General features: G+C 46.1%; 1 protein-coding gene across 1 annotated transcript in view; it reads left to right on the top strand.

The window, feature by feature from the left end:
* The window catches only part of LOC101943048 (transient receptor potential cation channel subfamily V member 6-like), a 72,706-nt gene that overhangs the window by 42,385 nt on the left and 9,340 nt on the right, over positions 1-20,981 (top strand). The window contains exons 4-12 of the mRNA XM_005281669.5: positions 874-1,014; positions 14,045-14,143; positions 14,981-15,156; positions 15,837-15,983; positions 17,421-17,633; positions 18,493-18,579; positions 18,659-18,735; positions 18,902-19,067; positions 20,182-20,248. Coding sequence (XP_005281726.2) covers positions 874-1,014; positions 14,045-14,143; positions 14,981-15,156; positions 15,837-15,983; positions 17,421-17,633; positions 18,493-18,579; positions 18,659-18,735; positions 18,902-19,067; positions 20,182-20,248 — 1,173 coding nt within the window. The remainder of the gene's footprint in view (positions 1-873; positions 1,015-14,044; positions 14,144-14,980; positions 15,157-15,836; positions 15,984-17,420; positions 17,634-18,492; positions 18,580-18,658; positions 18,736-18,901; positions 19,068-20,181; positions 20,249-20,981) is intronic.

Genomic DNA, 20,981 nt, shown 5'->3' with positions numbered 1-20,981 from the left:
ACCTAGGCCCTCCAGAGTGGGGTTATTAATTCCCGGGTTTGTAAATTACATTCTACCTTCATTAATTCCCTCTGCATTTTCACTAGGATATGGATTTTTTTCTGTAGAGTCTACCGAGAACTGTATTGTCACTGTGCATTGTTAAAGAGTTGCCTCCTTTTACTCCAGAACCAGCTGCAAGGGAGGAGAGAATATGATCTAGTGGCTCGAGTAGGGATGGGGAGTCAGGAGACTTGAATTCTAGCCATCATCCTGTTATTGAACAAGTCACTTAATTTCGCTGCATTTAGTTTCAGGCTAGTGATTCCAGGCTCTTGCAAACGGGCTAACGTGAGGTTTAATTGATGAACATTTGTGAAGTGCTCTGAGATCCTCAGCTGAAAAGTGTTACAGAAGTGTAAAATATGAGCAGGAGCATAAATGGAATTAACGAGGCACTAAAGCACTTCACTGAAAAGTGGTGAGAGAGAAGTTGCAAGTGTAATTCATTTCACAGCAATTAATTTCACAGTTGCAACTCCTATCTTAGGGCTAAGACAATAAAGGCTGTATTGGTGAAAACACTGGGCAAAATTCTACTCTCCTTTATGCTGGGGTGAATCCATTGAAGTCACTGGGACAGTCAGTGTAACAGAGATAAGAGTTTGGGCTGCAATTTTCCAGGGACATTAATCACTCACATGCAACCGGAATTCTATGGGAGCTGGGCAGGTGACTTCCTTAGGGTCCTTTGAACACCCCAGACTTTGCCCATTGGGTTTCTCAGTTATTTACTAATAAAGTGGCCTTGGTTGCACAGTGGATCTCTGAAGTGCCTCTGGTCCCTGTGGTGCAATGTTGGCATTACAAAAGGGGTGTGATTGTGTGTTGCAGGGGAGACTGCTCTCCACATCGCTGTGGTGAATAAGAACTTCAAACTTGTGAAGGCAATGCTTGAGAAGGGGGCTGATGTCAACAACCCACGGGCCACCGGCTATGTCTTCAGACCCAGCAGCCACAACCTCATCTACTTTGGTAGGGCTCCATCTGCAGGCCTTGACTGCCACCAGACTCTTCTTCTCTGCCACACTCTGAGTTCTGTGACCTCTTTGGATCTGGTATGGTCTGCTTCCTTTCCGTCCCTCTCTCTGTCAACAGGGCCCCATGTGCTCTGGGAATTCCTGTCTATGCAACTGCTATGCAATACAGACCTTGCTGCAGAATTGTGCTCTAGAAGTTCAGCTTTCATTTTCTAAAAAATGTTAAATCTCTAGCCTTTGTGAAGACCACTTGCCCTAACATGACCTGAATGAAACCAATGGAGTGATGTCTGCCTGAGTCTGCAGCCAGCCTGTAGTAATAGCTCTGTGATGAGCCTACTTACCCATTCCTTTCATTTGGATGCTAACTCAGAAGCCTAATGATAACAATTATTATGCCATTGTTTCACTCCCAGACCAGGGACAGTTAAAACTGAAGTTTTATTAACTTTAGTATAAAAAAACCCCAAAGAAATACACCTTGCACAAGCCCCATTACTGCTCAGTCCTTTTAGAGCACATCCATCTCTGTGTCTGCAACCAGAGCATCCCTGTTGACCCCCTGAGCAGACTTTCAGTCCTTAAAGGGATAGGGCACAGGAGAACATAAGCCTGACATTGACTTCTGAGTGCTACACTCCCCACTCATAAATGTAATGTCATCCCAACATTTCTATTAACAAAATATATCATACAGTCCATCCATTTGACTTATTAGCAGTCATCCAAGTTCCACAGGCTTGTAACAGTCATTCTCAAGTTAGTCTTTGAGTATCTTCCTCTGTAACAAGCTCTGGTACTGACAGTGAAACCTTCTGCAAGTAAATTTAGTTTATGTCACATTCAGCAGAAAGCTTCTGTGGCAATTTTAGTTCCATTATGCAACTGAACAGTCAGTCCTGAACACCTCAAATTCCCAAAGATAGTCATATCTTATGGAATAACAGTTCCTATACGATCAGTGCTATAACCATGTCATGCCAAGTTACTGGGCATATGGCAAGCTAGTTAGAAAATATACCTTTCACTGAGCCTCAGTGGGTCACAGCTAAGGATGCCAGATTCAGTACAAGCTGCTGAGAAATGGGGCAGACTCACCCCAAACTGGTGGTTATTCTACCAAGCCAGTCCTTGATTAGAGCTTCCTTATTATTATAGGCCCAAGATGGAATCCAGAGTCACATGACCCTTACATGCTTTGAAGACTCACAGGAGCAGCCTTTACACATATTCTGGCTAAGGTGTCCGCAGGAAGGCTCACTGGGTCAGGAGGAGCTTCTTCTATGGGCCATTGTGAGTGTTAGGTGTTCTTTAATGTGCCATCAACTTGAATAGTTCATTCACAATGTGCTGGCCAGATTGGATGTAAATTACCTTGGGGATGTTATCCTGGGAGCAAACACATTTGGGATATAGATCTATATAACCAATATTCCTAACTTCAGATACTGTGATGATACATGGATATAAACAGGATAATCATACTTAGCAAATCATAACATTTTCATTAACACCATACATGATATATTTATACACCATTTGTTGCAATTGTCTAACAATGGCAATATTCATTATATAAATTGTCATGTTTCAATCATATAGCATCACAGTACTAAGTTAACATAATTATAAACTATCCAGAGCTATCAAATATTTCATTTCCCAATATTACATCAGCCTTGGATAGAAATGTAAGATTAGGTCCAGGAATAGGCACTTGGTATGGCATGTGACAAACACATGGATAACTCCATGATACATTCACTAGTCCAAAAGTTGGATTTAGACACTTATAAGTAGGTGTTCCTAATCATTCACATGTCAGTGTCTGTAGGTCTCGTCTCTCGCTGGTCAGGTGACTTCACATGTTAGTGGATTGTTCTGGTGATCTGTCCTCTTGTGCACTACTTGTTTCAGGTTCCATGGTCTTGTTTTGGCATTCATGTTTCTCTACAGCAGGTGTGAATGTCCTATCACTCCAACCAGCTGCTTTCAAGTTTACAGAATCAACTACATCCTCAGTTCCCAGGCCTCTACCTCTGAATTGAGTGTCTGTGCTATGGGGAGTATCTGGTACCATGACGTAACCTGGTTCATCTTCACTCTCACTATAAGAATCATTGGAATCCAAACTCCTGTCCTTATGTTAACTCTTATTGCACTAGTTTGCCTTGTTTTCTGTGTCTTGTGCTGTAGTGGGTTAGAAGATGGAGTTATATCCCTGACTAAGAAGTCACAGGAAAGTAAAAAATTGCAGTGAAGAACTCTAACACATCCTTTTTCATCTTCTGCTTTTACTTCATAGACTAAGCTATCCCCTTTTCTTTCAAGTTCTACATGAATCTTATCTTCCCACTAGGATCTTAATTTGCCTTTCCCTCCTTTCTCTGAAAGGTTCCTGACAAGTACTCTGCCACTTGGTAAGAGAGCAGCACCATGCACTTGTGGAACTCGTGGATGACTACTAATAAGTCAAATGGATGGACTGTATGTTAGATTTTTTTTAATATAAATGTTGGGACGACATTACATTTACAATGTGTTGTCTTGTGGTTTCGTAAGAAGGAGGCACAGTCTGGATATAGAAGTAAGGCTTTATTAGAACTAAAACAGACCTACATAAAACAAAAGGAAGTCACGTGCTCCTAGCTGTGTAGTTGGTGAAGCTGACTATGGAGTGCCTCCAGCCAGTTCTCACTAGCCCCAATCCAGTTCCCGCTAACATGTGCTCTGCTCTTAAAGGCCCAGTACATGCTCCTAACATAAGAGGGGGGAGTGTGGCACACGTAAGCGAATGTCAGGATTCAATTTGCCTTTGCCCTTTAAGAAGTGAAGGTCTGTTGAGGGATAATCAAAAGGGATTCTCTGATTGTGGAGGCAGGGACATGTTGTGTATGCCTGCTCTAAAAGGATGGAGCAGCAATGGGACATGGGCAAGCTGCATTTGTGTGTGTTTTTATGCTGCATTTGTGTGTGTATTTTTACTGCATTTAATTATACTTCAGTTATCAAACTGCCAACATGAGGAAAGAACACATTTCATATTGTTAATGAGGCTAGGGGCTTGTGCCTCTTCAGGTAAATTGCAGCAGCGATGTTTGACTATCTCCTCAATAGCTCTGTAGCCAATGATCTCTAATTTGGCCAGCACAGGAACCATCAAGATGTGATCATCTTTGCTTAATTGGAACTAGACTTCAATCCATCCCTTGGAAGGGATTTCAGTTCCAATGGCAGTGTTAAAATCAAGCCCAACTTCTACAATAACTCTTCAAGCTTTCTAAGGTGTGTCCCTGAGATATTGTTTTCCACCCACCAGGGGCGTGCTCAGGAATTTAAATTTGATCGCTTTTGGAGGGACATGTTAAACACATGATGTTCTGAGGAAATACAGTACACCCGCGCTACAATGAACCTCCAGGTTCCAAGCCATTTGGCTATTAAAGCCAGGTGTTCGTTATTGCAAAAGAGAGGGAGGGCACAGCTCCCCCAGCCCTGGGGCCATGGCGTTGGCAGAGAAATCCTCTGGCCCTGGGGCTGTGGCAGTGTCACAGAACTCCTCACCACCCCAACAGCCCCCCACCTCCCCTGCACCTGAACCACCCTGGTGAGCCTCTGCACCCAGAACCTCTCCCCACTGAGCCCCCACCAGCTGTACCCGGACCCCCAGCCCACCAAGTTCTCTTGGATCCCCCCTGCTGAGTCCCCCACACCCAGACTGCACCGCTGAGCCGCAACCACTTTTGCCTAGACCCCTTTCAGAATCCCATTGCCCCTGCACCCAGAACCCCCGAACCAAGCCCTGTGCATCCAGATCCCATCCCACACCCAGACACCTCACTCAGCTGCCCACACCCAGATTGCACCACACAGAACCCTCTCATCCTACACCTGGATCCCCCCACACTAAGCCCCTCCACACTTGGATCCTGCCGGTCTGAGCCTGCCTGCCCACACCTGGTGCGCCTGGCGTGGAGGAAAAGGGCCCCAGGTGTATTTCTGGGACAGGCCCAGCCCTTGCGCTGTGTCAGGGTTGGGAGCAGCCTCACTGCAGAATCCACGTCCTGAGAAGGGCTGCAGGGTGATTACCCTCCTCCATGCAGCCAGTGGCCTGTGCTCCCCACTGCCATGCTGGAGTCTCCACATTTATTTATTGACAAATAAAATTTGCAGAATTTTAAAATATTTTGTGGAGAATTTTAAATGTTTTTGGCTCAGAATTCCCTCAGGAGCAGCAACTGCAGGCTGCTCCTGGTAAATCAGACACAGTATCAGCTTTATCTCTGCTTTTCCTATACCTCATTTCGACTGGTAGTGTTTTTTCCTGCCACATCTGAAACAGTGATAGCAAGTACTGCCTCTGTCAGATTGCCTCTTCTCTGGGCTTGCTTCATGGCTGCAGGGCTGCTCATACCATTATCAGTTCTTTTGTCACAGTCCCGGACAGCTTGCTTTAATATGTTAGGGTTACCATACGTCCGGATTTTCCCGGACATGTCCGGCTTTTTGGGCTCCAAATCCCCGTCCGGGGGGAAATCCCAAAACGCCGGACATGTCCGGGAAAATTGGACATGCGGTGCCGGGCCGGCGGAGCGGTGCCGGGCCGGGGGCTCGGGGGGCCCAGCCGGGGGCTCGGGTGCCGGGCCGGGCCGGGGGCTCGGGGGCTCGGGTGCCAGGCCGGGCCGGGGGCTCGGGGGACGGGCTGGGGACCTGCGGGGCCGGGGGTGCACCGCGCCTCCTCCCCCCACACACCCCCTTACCTGCTTCAGGCTTCCTGCGACTCAAATGTTCGCGGGAAGCAGGGGAGGGGGCGGAGTTGGGGCGGGAGCGGGGGCGGGGCTGGGGGCGGGGCTGGTGCCCCTTTAGTGTCCTCCTTTCGGAGGCACTAAATATGGTAACCCTAAATATGTTAATTTCAGCGTTCACATCTTAGATTGCATCAATACTGGCCTTTAGTTCCCTTACCTCATTCATCAGCATGGGAGACTCCTTTTCCCTTGGGAGGAAGTGCTGCTTTACTCTCTGACCAGTGCTCTGTGTATAAGGCGACTGCACAGAATTATATACAACTGCCTTAGCTTCCATTCCCCAGCTTCTGCTCTTTCTCTATCTGATCACTTACAACAATAACAACAAGGAGTCTGGTGGCACCTTAAAGACTAACAGATTTATTTGGGCATAAGCTTTCGTGAGTAAAAACCTCACTTCTTCAGATGCATAGAGTGAAAGTTACAGATGCAGGCATTATATACTGACACATGGAGAGCAGGGAGTTACTTCGCAAGTGGAGAACCAGTGTTGACAGGGCCAATTCAATCAGGGTGGATGTAGTCCACTCCCAATAATAGATGAGGACGTGTCAATTCCAGGAGAGGAAAAGCTGCTTCTGTAATGAGTCAGCCACTCCCAGTCCCTATTCAAGCCCAGATTAATGGTGTTGAATTTGCAAATGAATTTTAGTTCTGCTGTTTCTCTTTGAAGTCTGTTTCTGAAGTTTTTTTGTTCAATGATAGTGACTTTTAAATCTGTAATAGAATGACCAGGGGGATTGAAGTGTTCACTTACTGGCTTATGTATGTTACCATTCCTGATGTCCGATTTGTGTCCATTTATTTTTTTGCAGAGGGACTGACCAGTTTGGCCAATGTACATGGCAGAGGGGCATTGCTGGCACATGATGGCATATATAACATTAGTGGATGTGCAGGTGAATGAGCCCTTGATGGTGTGGCTGATGTGGTTGGGTCCTCTGATGCTGTTGCCAGAGTAGATATGGGGACAGAGTAGGCAACGAGGTTTGCTACAGGGATAGGTTCCTGGGTTGGTGTTTCTGTGGTGTGGTGTGTAGTTGCTGGTGAGTATTTGCTTCAGGTTGGGGGGTTGTCTGTAAGCGAGGACTGGCCTGCCTCCCAAGATCTGTGAGAGTGAGGGATCATTTTCCAGGATAGGTTGTAAATCAGATTATCCTGGAAAATGATCCCTCACTGTGAGCTTTTCCTCTCCTGGAATTGACACCTCCTCATCTATTATTGGGAGTGGACTACATCCACCCTGATTGAATTGGCCCTGTCAACACTGGTTCTCCACTTGCGAAGTAACTCCTTGCTCTCCATGTGTCAGTATATAATGCCTGCATCTGTAACTTTCACTCTATGCATCCAAAGAAGTGAGGTTTTTACTCACGAAAGCTTATGCCCAAATAAATCTGTTAGTCTTTGAGGTGCCACCAGACTCCTTGTTGTTTTTGTAGGTACAGACTAACACGGCTACCCCCTGATACTTACAACAGTGTGCAGCTTCTCAAACAAGGTCTCATCTGCAACCTGATTATCTTTTAAATAAAGTTGAATCACAGTCTGAATATTGTCATTCTGCAGTCCTGTCAGGACTGTATGGAGGAACATGTTTTGTACAAAGACAAGGTCATTTCTTGGGTCAGAGTCAGCTTCTTGTTAGGCTGGCAAACAATATGTCTCAAATCAATGGCTAGACTAGGAAATCCAGAGGTGTCTGTTCTGGCTCTTGTGTTGCTTTTGAGAACCGCAGGTAAAGTTCAGTGGCACATTTTCTTGATTATAGGATCTTAAGATACCCCTCAGTTTTGGTAGACTCAGATTAGTTTTTCTCTCCAAGTAGCCCCTGAAGCTCAGTGCTGAGAAAAGAGCCCTGATCACATATTCTCTGCCTCAATGTTCCCCATTTGAGTCCCACTTTCAATTGATAGGCTTAACCTGTCCTTTTGGTGGAAATTCCCAATCTTCTCTGTAGGTTTAAAGTCTTTCTTTAAAATTGGTTTTGTTTCCTGGGGTGGGGTGACAAATTTCACAGCAGGGGGCTGGTTTTAATTTTTTTCATTATTTCATTCTATTTTAATTTTTCACTGTACTGTTTCTGAATGATCTTTCATCAGTTCTTTCCATTTGCTACTCTATTGCTGTAGCAATGAGGTATAAAATCTTATCTTTTAATGCCACCAGTGCAGACAATCCCTGATCTTCCAACTCTTCCTGCTCATGTAAGTAGCTTCTTATATATTTGACTAAAGTGAAAAGGCGTTTAGCTGCAGTTTTACTGTGACTTGACCCAGAAATACCCAGAGAGTCACAACTTCTCTTAAATCTTCATCCCTTAGCAGGTATTAAAGGGCGCCTATGTCCATGTGAAGGTCCTCTAACTCCCCAAGCCAGAGTACTTGCAAACAATTAAATCTCCCCTGGCAGCTTTTCCTGGAACAGTCTGCAAAAGATTCAGGTTCAGGTTTGTCTCTTAGGGTAGATCTGCACAGCAAAAAAAAAAAAAAAAAAAAAAGCCTGCAGCAGCAAGTCTTAGAGCCCAGGCCAACTGACTCTGGCTCAAGGGGCTTGAGGTGCAGGGCTAAAAATAGCAGTGTAGAAGTTCAGACTCAGGCTGGAGGGGGGAGGGTCTCAGAGCCCAGGCTCCAGCCCTAGCCCAAACAGCTACACCAAGGGTCCCTAGACTTTTCATGGCCGTGCCCTCCCTTACCTCTGTCCATGCCCCCCTTCTCAAGAGCCGGGAGTGAGGCCGCGGCTGGGGTGTGTGTGCGGACAGGGGTAAGGGGGCTGAGGCTGGGGCTGCAACAGCTGGGGGCAGATTTGGGTCCGGGACTAGGAGTCCCAAGACTGGCCAATCAACTCCCAGAAAATGAAAGTCACTCCCTGGTTCAAGTATAGCTGCTCGGCATTTAATTCTTCCATTTTATTCTGACCGCTGAGTGAACCTTCTGCTGTATTTGTTATGGCTACCGACTTGAAGTCCTTGCTAGTTGGTCACAGGAGCACAGCCAGATTTTGGTGAATCTTTGGTGAAGTGGTTCTTAACCTATTTATCATTGTGGGCTGCATACTGATTATTTTCTGGGCCGCAGGTTGAGAACTACAGTGCCCCACACTTAACCACCCACAAACCATTATGCCCAGTGCCCTCTGCCCAGAGACCCCTCCACAGAGTGGGGCCAAGAGCAGAGAGCCAAGTGCAGTGCCCCGGCCAATTTGGAAACCCCATTTTCTCAAAACCAGCAGATACTTTTGGAATATCTTTTATGACTGCCACCTTGGAGTAAACTGCATGCCGGATTGCCTCAGAAACCTCTGCCACCACTTTACCCTCAGTTGACTTTGCAATGGTGAACTGGTTAGCAATTGGCCTGTAGCATTGTGGGGTAGCCAGCTTCCAGACAATTATAGCAACCTGCTTCTGGATTGGTATTGTCTGCCCTCATATGTGTGTCCTGATGCTGGAGGGTTGGGGCAAGCTGCTCACAAAGCTCCAGAAATGTAACTTTCTTCATGTGAAAGTTCTGGACCCACTGCTGGTCATCCCAGGTCCACACGACCATATGGTCCCACCAGTCTGTGCTTGTGGCCCAGTCTGTGCTTGTGGATCCAGAAGTGCTAGTCTACACAGGTGGCATCAGTGGCTATCCTGAGAGTTGTAAGCAGCATCAGCCAGTTCAAGTGCTCAATGACTGTGTCCTCTTCCTCCTCCGACTCCTCCTCCAGATGCCTTTGGTGGGTCAGAAAATGCTGCCAGAATGTCCACCATTATCTCATTGAAGCTCTGCCCATTTGGTGAAACAGGAGTGAAAGCACAAGCAAGAGAAGCTCTTCAAATGGTGACTCTGCCACGATGCTGTCTCCAGTTGCCTGGAGCATGCAGACCCAAAAGACGGCTCAGCAAGATGTTGGGAACTTGGTGGGCTGTGACAGCTTCTTGTAACATGCAGGATGGACAGTCAAGTTTTCCCACACTGCATTATGAACTAAGGGCTAGAGTGGCAACAACTGGGAGGGTGGGGGAGAGCACCAGGCAGCTTGGATAGATGGTTTGACTCAGGTCTGTGTGCTGCAGTGTGGATGCTGGATCTCCAGATTTGGGGCCCAAATCCACAAATTGTAAACCTGTGGTCACCAATGTGTGTGGATGCTCAAGCCCTGGGCTTGCAAACCCACGGTCTGCGGATTCGAGTCCCACTAACTGTGGGCTTACATGGCAGAGTAGACATACCCTGAGAGCACTTACAGCTCTGCTGTTGCCATGCAACCAGAGCTATCCCCCTTTAATGCCCTCAGCAGATTTTCAATCCTTAACGAGTCATGGCACAGCTAAATGTAATCCTGACATTCCCTTATGGGTGCTACAACATCATTTGTAACTGCTTTACAGTGGACCATTTTAGCAGAAACATCCAACTAATGTGCTAATCCCAAACTGCCTCCTACTCCTTCCCAGGTGCTCAGATCCCCAGCTGCTTCCTACCCAACTGTCAAAACCTCCAGCTTCCCCCAACACCCTCTCCTATACAGTTACACAATACAAAATTCTGCAGTACACTGAAAGTAATAAAAATTAAGGGCACCATAACATGAATGAAGTTTCATGTCAAAGGGGCAGATTATGAGTACATTCCTCTTATTGAGTAGAATCTTACTTCACAGATGGCTCTATTGATTTCAGTGGGGCTACATATGGAGCAAGATACTATTCAGTGTGTGTAAGGAATTCACAATCTGGGTCCCAAAAATAATCCAGAGGGCTCGGTGCTGATGGCATTATTTGTTCAATGAACATGTCCATTTAAAAACAATATGATCTGATGCTGCCACAGAATTTCCCTTTTGCTGAACAATAGGCCTGCTGAAACCAGAGGGCCTTGCCACAGAGTACTTGGGCTTGTCTGTCATCCATCTTTCTGTCTCTCTTATTCATCGCTCTTTCTTCCATCCATTCACATCTCTTTCTCTCTCTGGCTAGCATCTATGCCATCTCATCTCATTTCATCCCATCCTCCTTGAAGCATGTGCCTAGTAGAGAGAGGAATTGTTAAAGAGAGTCCATAGGGTCTAAGAGTAAAGCGGTGAAATTTTGCAATGAGAAAATGTAGGCTGAATACTAGGAAACATTTCTGAACAGCAAGAATTTCTGAGGCTGTTAAATATTTCCCCTGTGAGATTAGCAGAAGTCTCAAAGCAGGAGTCACTTAAAACTAAAAGGATAACATCTCAGAGAATAAGAAAAAAGCTGGAGCAAAATAGCATGCCGTATATTTGATGCTAAGTGGGGCTGTCTCTTAACAGGAGACTGGTCTGTTTCTTGAGCAGAATGCTGGGAACATTTCTGCTTCGGTATGGGGCCTGGGACCTTACAATTCTGGCTAACCTACAGGAAAGGAGTGGCTCTTTTATTTCAGGAACTTTGTGCTGTTCAATGGAACTTCCCCTACAGGCAGGAAATTCCCTGCAGCATAGATGGAACGTTAAGGCTCCAGGATTGTATCAGGCCTTTTACTTATCCAAATCCTATGATCCACTTCTAGGGTATTCTTATATTTAAAGATTGATTTTTCCTTTGAGATGTTGCTGGGCCAGAGCCTCGGGTGACATAAATTGGAGTAGCACAACCGTGTTACATTACCCATTTCTGACTGTAATTAAACCATGTCTAGCAGAGAAATGTACTGTCTTTTTTTTTTTAAATGAGCCTTCATTAATTTTCACTCCGAGTAGTTTGAAACACTGGAGAGGAGTATGTGGCTGTGGGTTGAGGAGGTTGGCTCAGGGTTCTGCTTCCCCCATGCAGTTTTACTCCAGATTAAATCAAAATCCACACCCACTGAAACTTGGCATCTCTGAGCTTTTAGCCCCAGAGGGTTTTTAATATTCTCTTGTAAATCTACCTGGCTATTGTTTAATTATAGAGTGGGGAAAGCAAGAGGACTTCAAAAATAAAAGTACTAATCTCCCCATGTGATTGCTTTAAAAAAATAGAGACAGATTTAGATAGAAACTTTCCAAACAAAATATATGGGGTATGATTCTGCTCTCATTGAAATGTGTGTAAATCGGGAGAAGCTCCTCTGAGGTCAGAGTATTTTTAGTTCTTGCTTTAGATAGGGCAACTTTTGCTCTTTCTGGGTGAAATTCAACCTTGTGAATAGGGCCAGTATAAGACTGGTGTACTCCTTACATACCACTTAGGCTACATCTACACTAGCACTTCTGTCGGCAAAACTTTTGTCACTTAGGGGTGTGAAGAAACACCCCGAGTGACATAACTTTTGCTGTATAAGAGCTCGTGTGCACAGCGCTGTGTCAGTGGGGGGATGCTCTCCCACCGACATAGCTACCGCCATTTGTTGCGCTGGTTTTATTACTCTCTCCTGTCGGCATAACGTGGCTACATGAACACTCTCACGATTGCACAGCTGTATCGGTACAGCTGTGCTGCTGTAAGCTTGTAAGTGTAGACATGGCCTTATACTCTATTTTGCAGGCTTAACTGAGACTGAAGTAGTGCATGGGCTCTGTGCTGTTTCTCTGCACAGACGTGAATTTCACCTGTTCACATTAAGCTTGTACTTCCCCTTTTGACCTATTTTACTCTGTTCACTAATGGACTCATAGAATCATAGAAATGTAGGGCTGGAAGGGATCTTGACAAGTCAAGTCCAGCCTCCTGTGTTTAGGCAGGACAAAGTAAACCTAGAGCATCCCTGACAGTTGTTTGTCCAACCTGTTCTTAAAAACCTCCAGTGATGGGGATTCCACATATTCCTTTGGAAGCTTTTATAGTTAGAAAGTTTTTCCTAATATTTAACATAAAACTCCCTTGCTGCAAATTAAGCCCATTACTTCTTGTCCTATCTTTCAGTGGACCTGGAGAACAATTGATCACCATCCTCTTTATAACAGCCCTCAACACATTTGGAGACTGTTATCAGGTCCCCCCTCAGTCTTTTTTCCCCAAAACTTATCGTGCCCAGTTTTTCTAACCTTTCCTCATAGGTCAGGTTTTCTAAATCTCGGATCATTTTTGTGGCTCTCCTCTGGAGTCTCCAATTTGTCCACATCTTTCCTAACACGTGGTGCCCAGAAATGGACACAGGACTCCAGCTGAGGCGTCACTGGTGCTGAGTAGAGCGGGACAATCACCTCCCATATCTTACCTACCACATTCCTGTTAATACACCCCAGAATGATATTAGCCGTTGTCACAACTGCATCACACTGTGGACTCATTCAGCTGTCATCCTAAGTAATTTCTCTTCCTCCATGGTGTTTTCCGCTTCAGACACTTATAAACAGTTATTATGTCCTCTATTGTCCTTTAACTCCGCTATACAGCTCATATTTAACTATTTTAATCTTTCTTCATAAGCAATCTCTCCATTCCCTTAAAGGTGTGCTGAAAACATTGTCTGTGACCATTTTGTTTCTGTCGTATGCATGAAGCAGGAGGCCTGAGAGAGTTTGTTTTAAATCAGGGTTAGATTTGGCTTGCGTTGACTCACTGCTATGTGGCCTCCTCTAAATCCCAGCTCTTCAGCTGCCAGCTCATGCTGCAAGATGTCCCTCTGTGTCTTCTCAAGTGTGAGCAAACCACCACTCCTCTGCCCACTCCACTACCTTCCCATTCATTGTGGGATCCAGATACAATTGGATTCAGTTCCAAATTGTCCTCCTTAGTTTTAAAACTCTTTGTGGATTTTCCCCACTCAGCCTTGCAGAGATAGTTTCTCTACCAGACCCTCTCTGCTCCCTCTAGTTGTGTGACATAGGCCTTCACTCTCTCTCTTCTCATTGTTTTAGTTTCACTTTGTTGGTGCAGGACCCTTCTCCTCTGTGGCTTCTTCCATATGGAACAGCCTCCCTGGATCTCTTTGCCTCATTCACTATCCTGCTCTTTTAAAAATCCTGTCAGCAAACGCACCTCCTCTGCCTTGCCTAGGCAGTACCTCCTGATTTCTCTGCTCCCCTCCCTGTTGGGTAGCTCTGCAAAGCATTTGGAATACCATTTGCATAGGAATTTTACGTAAAGATTTGTGTGTGTGTGTTGTGTTGTGTTGTGTTGTGTTGTGTTGTGTTGTGTTGTGTTGTGTTGTGTTGTGTTGTGTTGTGAGAGAGAGAGAGAGAGATGTGTTTAGTGGTCTGGGTTTTTTGCCTCTCTTTTCATTTCCTCTCTTTAACTCCATATTATGTATTCCCTTGTCTCCATTCCTTTCTCTTCAGGGGAGCATATCTTATCCTTCGCAGCCTGTGTAGGAAGTGAGGAGATCGTCCAGTTGCTCATCAAACATGGAGCCAACATCAGAGCACAAGACACCTTGGGTAAGAGCTTTTCAGTGGCCTCTTTCAAGGTGCTGTGTGAATGGTGTGGTACCAAATGATGGTAACTTTGCGGGACTGTGTCTGAAGTTGGTTACCTCACTTTAAGAAAGATGCTGGTGAGACTGAGAAGGTCCAGTGAAGGGCAACAAAGGGACATAGCAATGTGGTGGTGTAATGTACTCAGCAGCAAGAGGTCCCTCCCATAAGAGCATAGTCCAGGCCTTAGGGAGACCCTGTGTGGTGACAATAGGCTGCAAAGACTGTCTGAGAGCCAGAAAGAGAGACAGAGACAAAGGGTCCATCTGTTTGCATCAGTCTCATTAAAGAATCCCCTTTGTGTTCATTACAGCTTAGTCCTGTCTCTCCTCTGCAGTGAGACACATCACAGGCAAGATTTACATAGGAAATGAGATGGCCAGAACTAGTGTTTCAAAATTATGAAAGATGCTAACTTGAAACCCAGGGAAAAACATCCCAGTTTGTGAGGTGGTAATATCAGAGCTGGCTAGCTGGAGCAATGGTCTGTTCCAGGATGACTAGTCCTATACTGGAACCTTAAATAGACTTTTGCCTAGATACAATACGATACCAACTGCCTTTTATTATTCAGTTTTCTGTGGATTGAAGCACTTTAGATGGGGGCTGCTTTTCCTTAATTGTCAAGTGGGGCTGTTCATACTGTGCAGAGCCACACAGAATATTAATGGCAAGTCCTCTTGTACAGAGGCTGAGCAAGGTCTGTATATTGACTGTCTGAGAGTCTGTCAAGATTGGGAGGTGATTTGTGTTTCCCATTTTACCAGTTATCTCATCCCTCTGTCTCTCTTTCCACTAAAGGGAACACAGTTCTCCACATCCTAGTTCTCCAACCCAACAAGATCTTTGCCTGCCAGATGTACAACTTCCTTCTCTCCTATGACAAGAGCGAAAGGGAGCTGGGAGCCCTGGACTTAATCCCTAACAACGAGGGGCTCACTCCATTCAAGCTAACTGGGGTTGAGGGCAACACTGTGGTGAGTTTGTGTGCAACACTTGGCTTTCATAGTTTCTGATGTCGCTGAGGCATGTGTCTGTCTGAAGGATCCCAAAGCACTTTCCAGATATCACTAGTAGGGATCACTCACCCACCAAAGTGCAGCTGCCTCTTGGGGGCATACAGCAACTGCTCTGTGTCAGAAGCACTACAGGAGAATCACTGGAGGAGAGGTATAACATTTTCCACTGACAGTCCACGGGAAAATGCTGGAGGATTGATTCAGTGCTGATTCAGAGAGAAGAGCACCACCTCCTGCCTCACCAGCACCATAGTACCAGGCTGAGGCAGTGACATAGAAAAGGAAACATCACCTACTGAGTCACCTGCACCATGGCATTTAACTCTGTGCTGGGGCTTTGGGTCAGTACTAACTTAGAAAGGAGAGCACTCCCTACTGAACCAGTAATACCTATAGCACATAGGTCTTCCATCCGAGTTCTGACCCAACCCAAATTTGCTTGGCTTGAGAATTAATAAGATCACAGTCCAATCCCCCTGACTACAAGGCTTCTGTAGACAAGTGTTTTCAGAGCTGAGTTTGAAGCAGGGGTGCAGGTGATTTCAATGTCCTGGGATACTGGTGCTGGTGGTGCTTGGTGGTTTGGGCAAATATGTACAGCCTCCCATGAGCTCAGCTCTGCCCTTCTTGCCAATTAGATGTTCCAGCACCTCATGCAGAACAGAAAGCACATCCAATGGACCTTCGGCCCCCTGGTCTCCACCCTGTATGACCTCACAGAGATCGACTCGTGGGGAGATGACCAATCTCTCTTGGAACTCATTGTCACCACCAAGAAAAGAGAGGTATGTGGGTGTGACAAACTGGGGGGGGGTCTGTTTTTATCACTTCTGAGTTGTGGATGACTTTATGAAATTGTATTTTGAAATTACTGTGTCATGGAAAAAAACCTATATGCATGTGGATCCCCCAACAGCTAGCAGGGTTGTGGCATGTCTCTCTGCCAGGCCAGACTCAATGGTGAATGATCAGCACTCCAAACACCTTGGGACAATAGGTTTGCACTCCCTGAGAGAGGTGGCTTCCTTCTCCTGTTTGGGAGATTACCAGAAGGCAGAACAAAAGAAGCAGGTGACCCCAGCAAGAGTCTATAAAGGGACACCACAGGGAGGAACAGGGGAAGAGAGAGCCATTTTGCAGCAAAGTAAGATTAGGGAAGCTGCTGCAAGGGTAGGACACACAAGGGTCTGGAGGACCCTGCCCGCCTGCCTGCCAGAACATAGACTATCCTTCAGGGACTCCCAAAGGGCGGGTGAGCTAGGGAGGGGCATTGTGTTTAGGATGTTTTATTGTGTGGTATGATCTGTACTCTCCTGTGCTTCATCTATTAAGTAAAGAGCATCAATTTAGTAGATTGAACAAAGTGTGCATGTGTGCGTTTGTTGTCTGCTTCGCAATTACTGCATGCCCCCGAGGGAGTTAAACTGTAAACCAGATGTTCACACCTGGTGGGTAGAGTCCAGGGAGAGGGTGGTGTTTGAGTACTGCAAAGTGGGAAGTACTGCGAGTCAGCTCTGGACCCAGAACAGCTATGAGGAGGGTGCCAGATAGAAGTTCTGCGCCCTGTGAGTGTGCCTAGGGACCCTGAAATTGGGGCAATGGCTGGACTCCATTCAGGTTCCAGGAGACCCAGAGTGCAGAGACTAGGAAGGGGCGCCCATTGGAATCTATTGGCAAGTCAAGTTCTTGATCTGTAACCTCTCTTATAACAAGAAATTATTACAATATTCTAGAGTAATGGTCTGCAGCATTACAGCTTTCTATAGAGACACTGCAGGGTATGGAACTATGACTGTAGGATATTACAGTATTTCCATTTGGGCATCAACCTGTCATAAGAAGAGCCCGTCATTTCTAACAGGACTGTGGTCTTTGTCTCCTCTCTTCTCTTCCTATCTTGCTCTCTTCTTTGCTATTAGCATGGCAAGGTATCCAGGTGTTTCCAGAGTGAATGCACCAGGTCTTTGGATGGGTGTAGTGGCATTAATGGACCAGGTGGGATAGTGGGACAAATTCTGACCTGTTTCTGCAGCCTGTCTCTGCTCAGGTCCTTTGAGTCATTGCTCTGTGTTTGGCAGACAAAAGGGGACAGACAAGGGTCCCAGTCAGATTTGATTTAACGTACTATGATTGTTTTCATAAGCTTGGGGTGATTTGCCAGTTTGCTCTTTGGGAGCAGAGACGTGCCCCACAATGAATGAAGTCTGGTGTCTGTCTCTCAGGCCCGTCGGATCCTGGACCTGACCCCTGTGAATGAGCTGGTGAGCCTGAAGTGGAATAAATATGGGCGTCCCTATTTCTGCATCCTGGCCTTATTCTACGTGCTGTACATGATTTGCTTCACCATGTGCTGTGTCTATCGACCTCTAAAACGTCGACAGAGCAACAAAACACATGAAAGGGACAACACCATCTACATCCAGAAACTGCTGCAGGTACATTGTGTACACCATTAATATCCCACAAATCTTCCCAGCTTTTTAGCCTAAAAGTCCCCAAGCACTTTACAGGCTATGTAGGCAAAGGAATACCTGCAGCCATCTGCTCCCTGCAGCACAGCACCCCCGAGCAGCATGCTGGGAAGTTGGGCTCAGTACTGACTCAAAGGGGAGAGCATCTCCTACAGCATCCTCCTTATTATAATAGTGCATCCTGTTTCTGGTGGTAGTGCCTAAGGGCCAGCCAAGAGTGGGGCCCCCATTGTGCTGGACAATGTACCCAAAGAGCTTGCAGCCTGAAGAGACCAGACAAATGCAGGGTGGGGAAAAGGGTATAACCCACATGCAGAGTGAAATAGGTGATGATGGCAAACAGTGTGTTGGTCCACTGTTTGGGATGCGGGGATGGAGTTAGCTACATGGAGGGAGTTAGCTACATGGAAAGGGAAGGGGAGTAAATGGGACAGAGTGGGGGAGGAGAGGGTAAGTGGACAGATATGGGCTGGAGCTCAGTTAAAGAGACTCACTTGTTTCCCAGGGCCAATTCTTCAGGAGCGCCGGGCACCCCCAACTCCAGCAGAACTCAGTGAGTGCTGCAGGTGCTCAGTAGCTCTCAACATCAGTCCCAAGGTGTCTTCAATTGGCCCAGGTGACACTGCAGTCATCCAGTGTCAGAGCTTGTTTCCTGATTCCCGCTGTCATGCTTGATCTTCTAGACTAACTGCCTCTTCTGGAGACTATGGCATGAGCAATCCTGCAAGGAGAATACTTTTTTGCTCAAGCCTAGATGGGGCATAAGAGTCCTCTTCTGGCCATGCACGGTTGGACTGAGGGGGACCTCCTTCTCTCCTTTCAGGAATCTTATGCGACTCCTGAGGACAATCTGAGGCTGGTAGGGGAGCTGATCACAGTGATAGGAGCCATAGTAATATTGATCCTTGAGGTAAGAGAAATCAATATAATTTAATGTTCTGTGCATGTGTGAACTGATTGAGCCCCAATTTGAACAGAGTGTATCTTAGATTCCAGATATCTTCAGAGTTGGAGTCACCAAGTACTTTGGACAAACTATTCTAGGAGGACCTTTCCACATCATCATGTGAGGTTCCCCCTCTCCTTATTTCATACAGATTGCTTTCTGGTGTGGGTGGGGGTTGGGAGGATTATGGAGAGTTAGTTGTTGGGAGAGACTTGAGTGTTTGGAGGTGAGAGTGTGGACTGGGAATGTGATTCTGATCTTCCTGGCTCTGTCTTATATGCTATAGCATCACCTATGCCTGTATGATCTTGGTGACCATGGTGATGCGACTCACCAGCACCACTGGAGAGGTGGTCCCCATGTCCTTTGCCCTGGTGCTGGGCTGGTGCAACGTCATGTACTTCGCACGAGGCTTTCAGATGCTGGGACCCTTCACCATCATGATACAGAAGGTAAGGACAACACAGCCCACTGCCTGACTGAAAGAGGGAGAGAGACTGTAATAAAGATATCAGCAAAGATGGATCCTGAGCAGCAGTTATCCAGCCATGCCATGCATCAGCATGTGCCCACGGTCATATCTTGGTCCTTCCATCAGAATAGAAACACTTTCCCAGGAGTTTCTGGTGTGGGATTCGAGGTCCTGGAGCCAGACAAGAACCCTTTTGACCTTTATCTAGCAGGCTGTTTTAAGTGAGGTTCTTCTTTTATGTACTGAGATGGGCCACATGCGGGACTGTGAAGGGTACAGTGGACAGTAGAGACAAAGAAGTCACTAAACTGGCTCAGAACATTAGTCGGTTCAGATCAGTCTTTCATCTCTGTCATACTGGTGGAACAGACTGTAGGGTCCTCTAGTTCAATGGATGACACTGCTGGAAAAAATATTGAGGCAAGCAATTTAGTTATATATATATATAATTGGACTGATAGCCAAGCCTACAGTAGTATCACTGCAACTAGGTAATCTTATCCAGACAAATTTGTCTGGATAAGATTACCCAGCTGCAGTGATACTACCGTAGGCATGGCTATCAGTCTCTGTGCTTCAGCTGACCAAGAAGAAATCCCTATTTTCAGTGTCTTATGGTGGACCAAGTGTATTATGGAGGTGTTCTGACTTCCCTCTGAAACATCAAGTATGAGCCATTCTGCAGCCAGGATACTAAACTATTAGTGCTACTAAAACATTTAGCTAGCACTCCCATCCATAGAGCTCAGAGTACTTTCACAAAGTGAGTATGTATCATTAGTATATTACATATCTGGAGAAACTGAGGCAAGAGAGGTTAAATAAATTTCCCCAGCTCACACAGTAACTCCTTTGGATTAGAAATTAGGTCTGCTGACTTCCAGTGCCCTGCTTTGGCTACTCAACCATGCTGTCTCCTGACTAGAAGGACCAGTGGTCCGATCCAATATGACATGAGATACAAGACTGGATCTGCTATGGTGGGAAGTGAGAGACCAGGATACATGGACCAGTTAGACAACAAAGCCTCAGTTTCAGGGCTGTATTTGTGAGAGAGTGGGGTCTCATGGCAGTTGGTTTTGTTTCATCTGCAGATGATATTTGGAGATCTCATGCGCTTCTGCTGGCTCATGGCAGTGGTGATACTTGGCTTTGCATCAGGTAGGTATGATGCGATACACAGCTACAAGCCCAGTTAAAAGATAGCAGGGTCTCAATGGACACCCTGAGGGGCACCATGTCTTGCACATCCATCCACAGAATATTGGGTTTTATGGAACAGTTGTCTGGAAAGAGGGCACTCAGTCCTCCAGCTCCTTCATAGCTTATATTAGAATACAACTCAAAGCTCCCAGGCCTGCCCATGCTGCTGGGATTTGACTTGCCTGTTCATTTCCTCCCTTCCCTTTCTCCCTGCTCCTTGCTATTCACAATCCATACCTTCTCCTCCTTCTGCCTTTTCCTCCCCATATCTCAGATTCCTTCCTACGAAATTGCCCCACCCCTCTGCCAGTCTCTCTTCTCATTCACGAACTGACACATTTGCCTATGAAGTTATTGATTCAGCCCCAAAGAGGACAGGCTATTTGGGAGATCTCAGCAACCTGGACACGGGGAAATGTTATGGGCTGGTGGGACTTGACCCAGTTCTGAAGAAATGTCAATATTCCGTAGAGAGGAGGAACCCACCTCTCTACTCCAGAGGGAATGGGGTGGGGGGGCGGTACTTAGTTATTCACTCTCCTTCTAGAATTCACAGTGTTGTGTGATCAATGCAAGGCGAGGTTGCCCTTTGGCACAAAATAATCTCAGTCTGATGCTGCTATGATTTTTTTATGCCATACTGGTGTCATGATGAGGGCTCTGGATACCACGTGAAGTGAGGACATAATGT

This window comes from Chrysemys picta, chromosome 1 (genome assembly GCF_011386835.1).
Source record: "Chrysemys picta bellii isolate R12L10 chromosome 1, ASM1138683v2, whole genome shotgun sequence".
Classification (NCBI taxonomy): domain Eukaryota; kingdom Metazoa; phylum Chordata; order Testudines; family Emydidae; genus Chrysemys; species Chrysemys picta.
The sequence above is the reverse complement of the archived record's forward strand: the minus strand, read 5'-3'. Positions and strand labels throughout refer to the sequence as shown.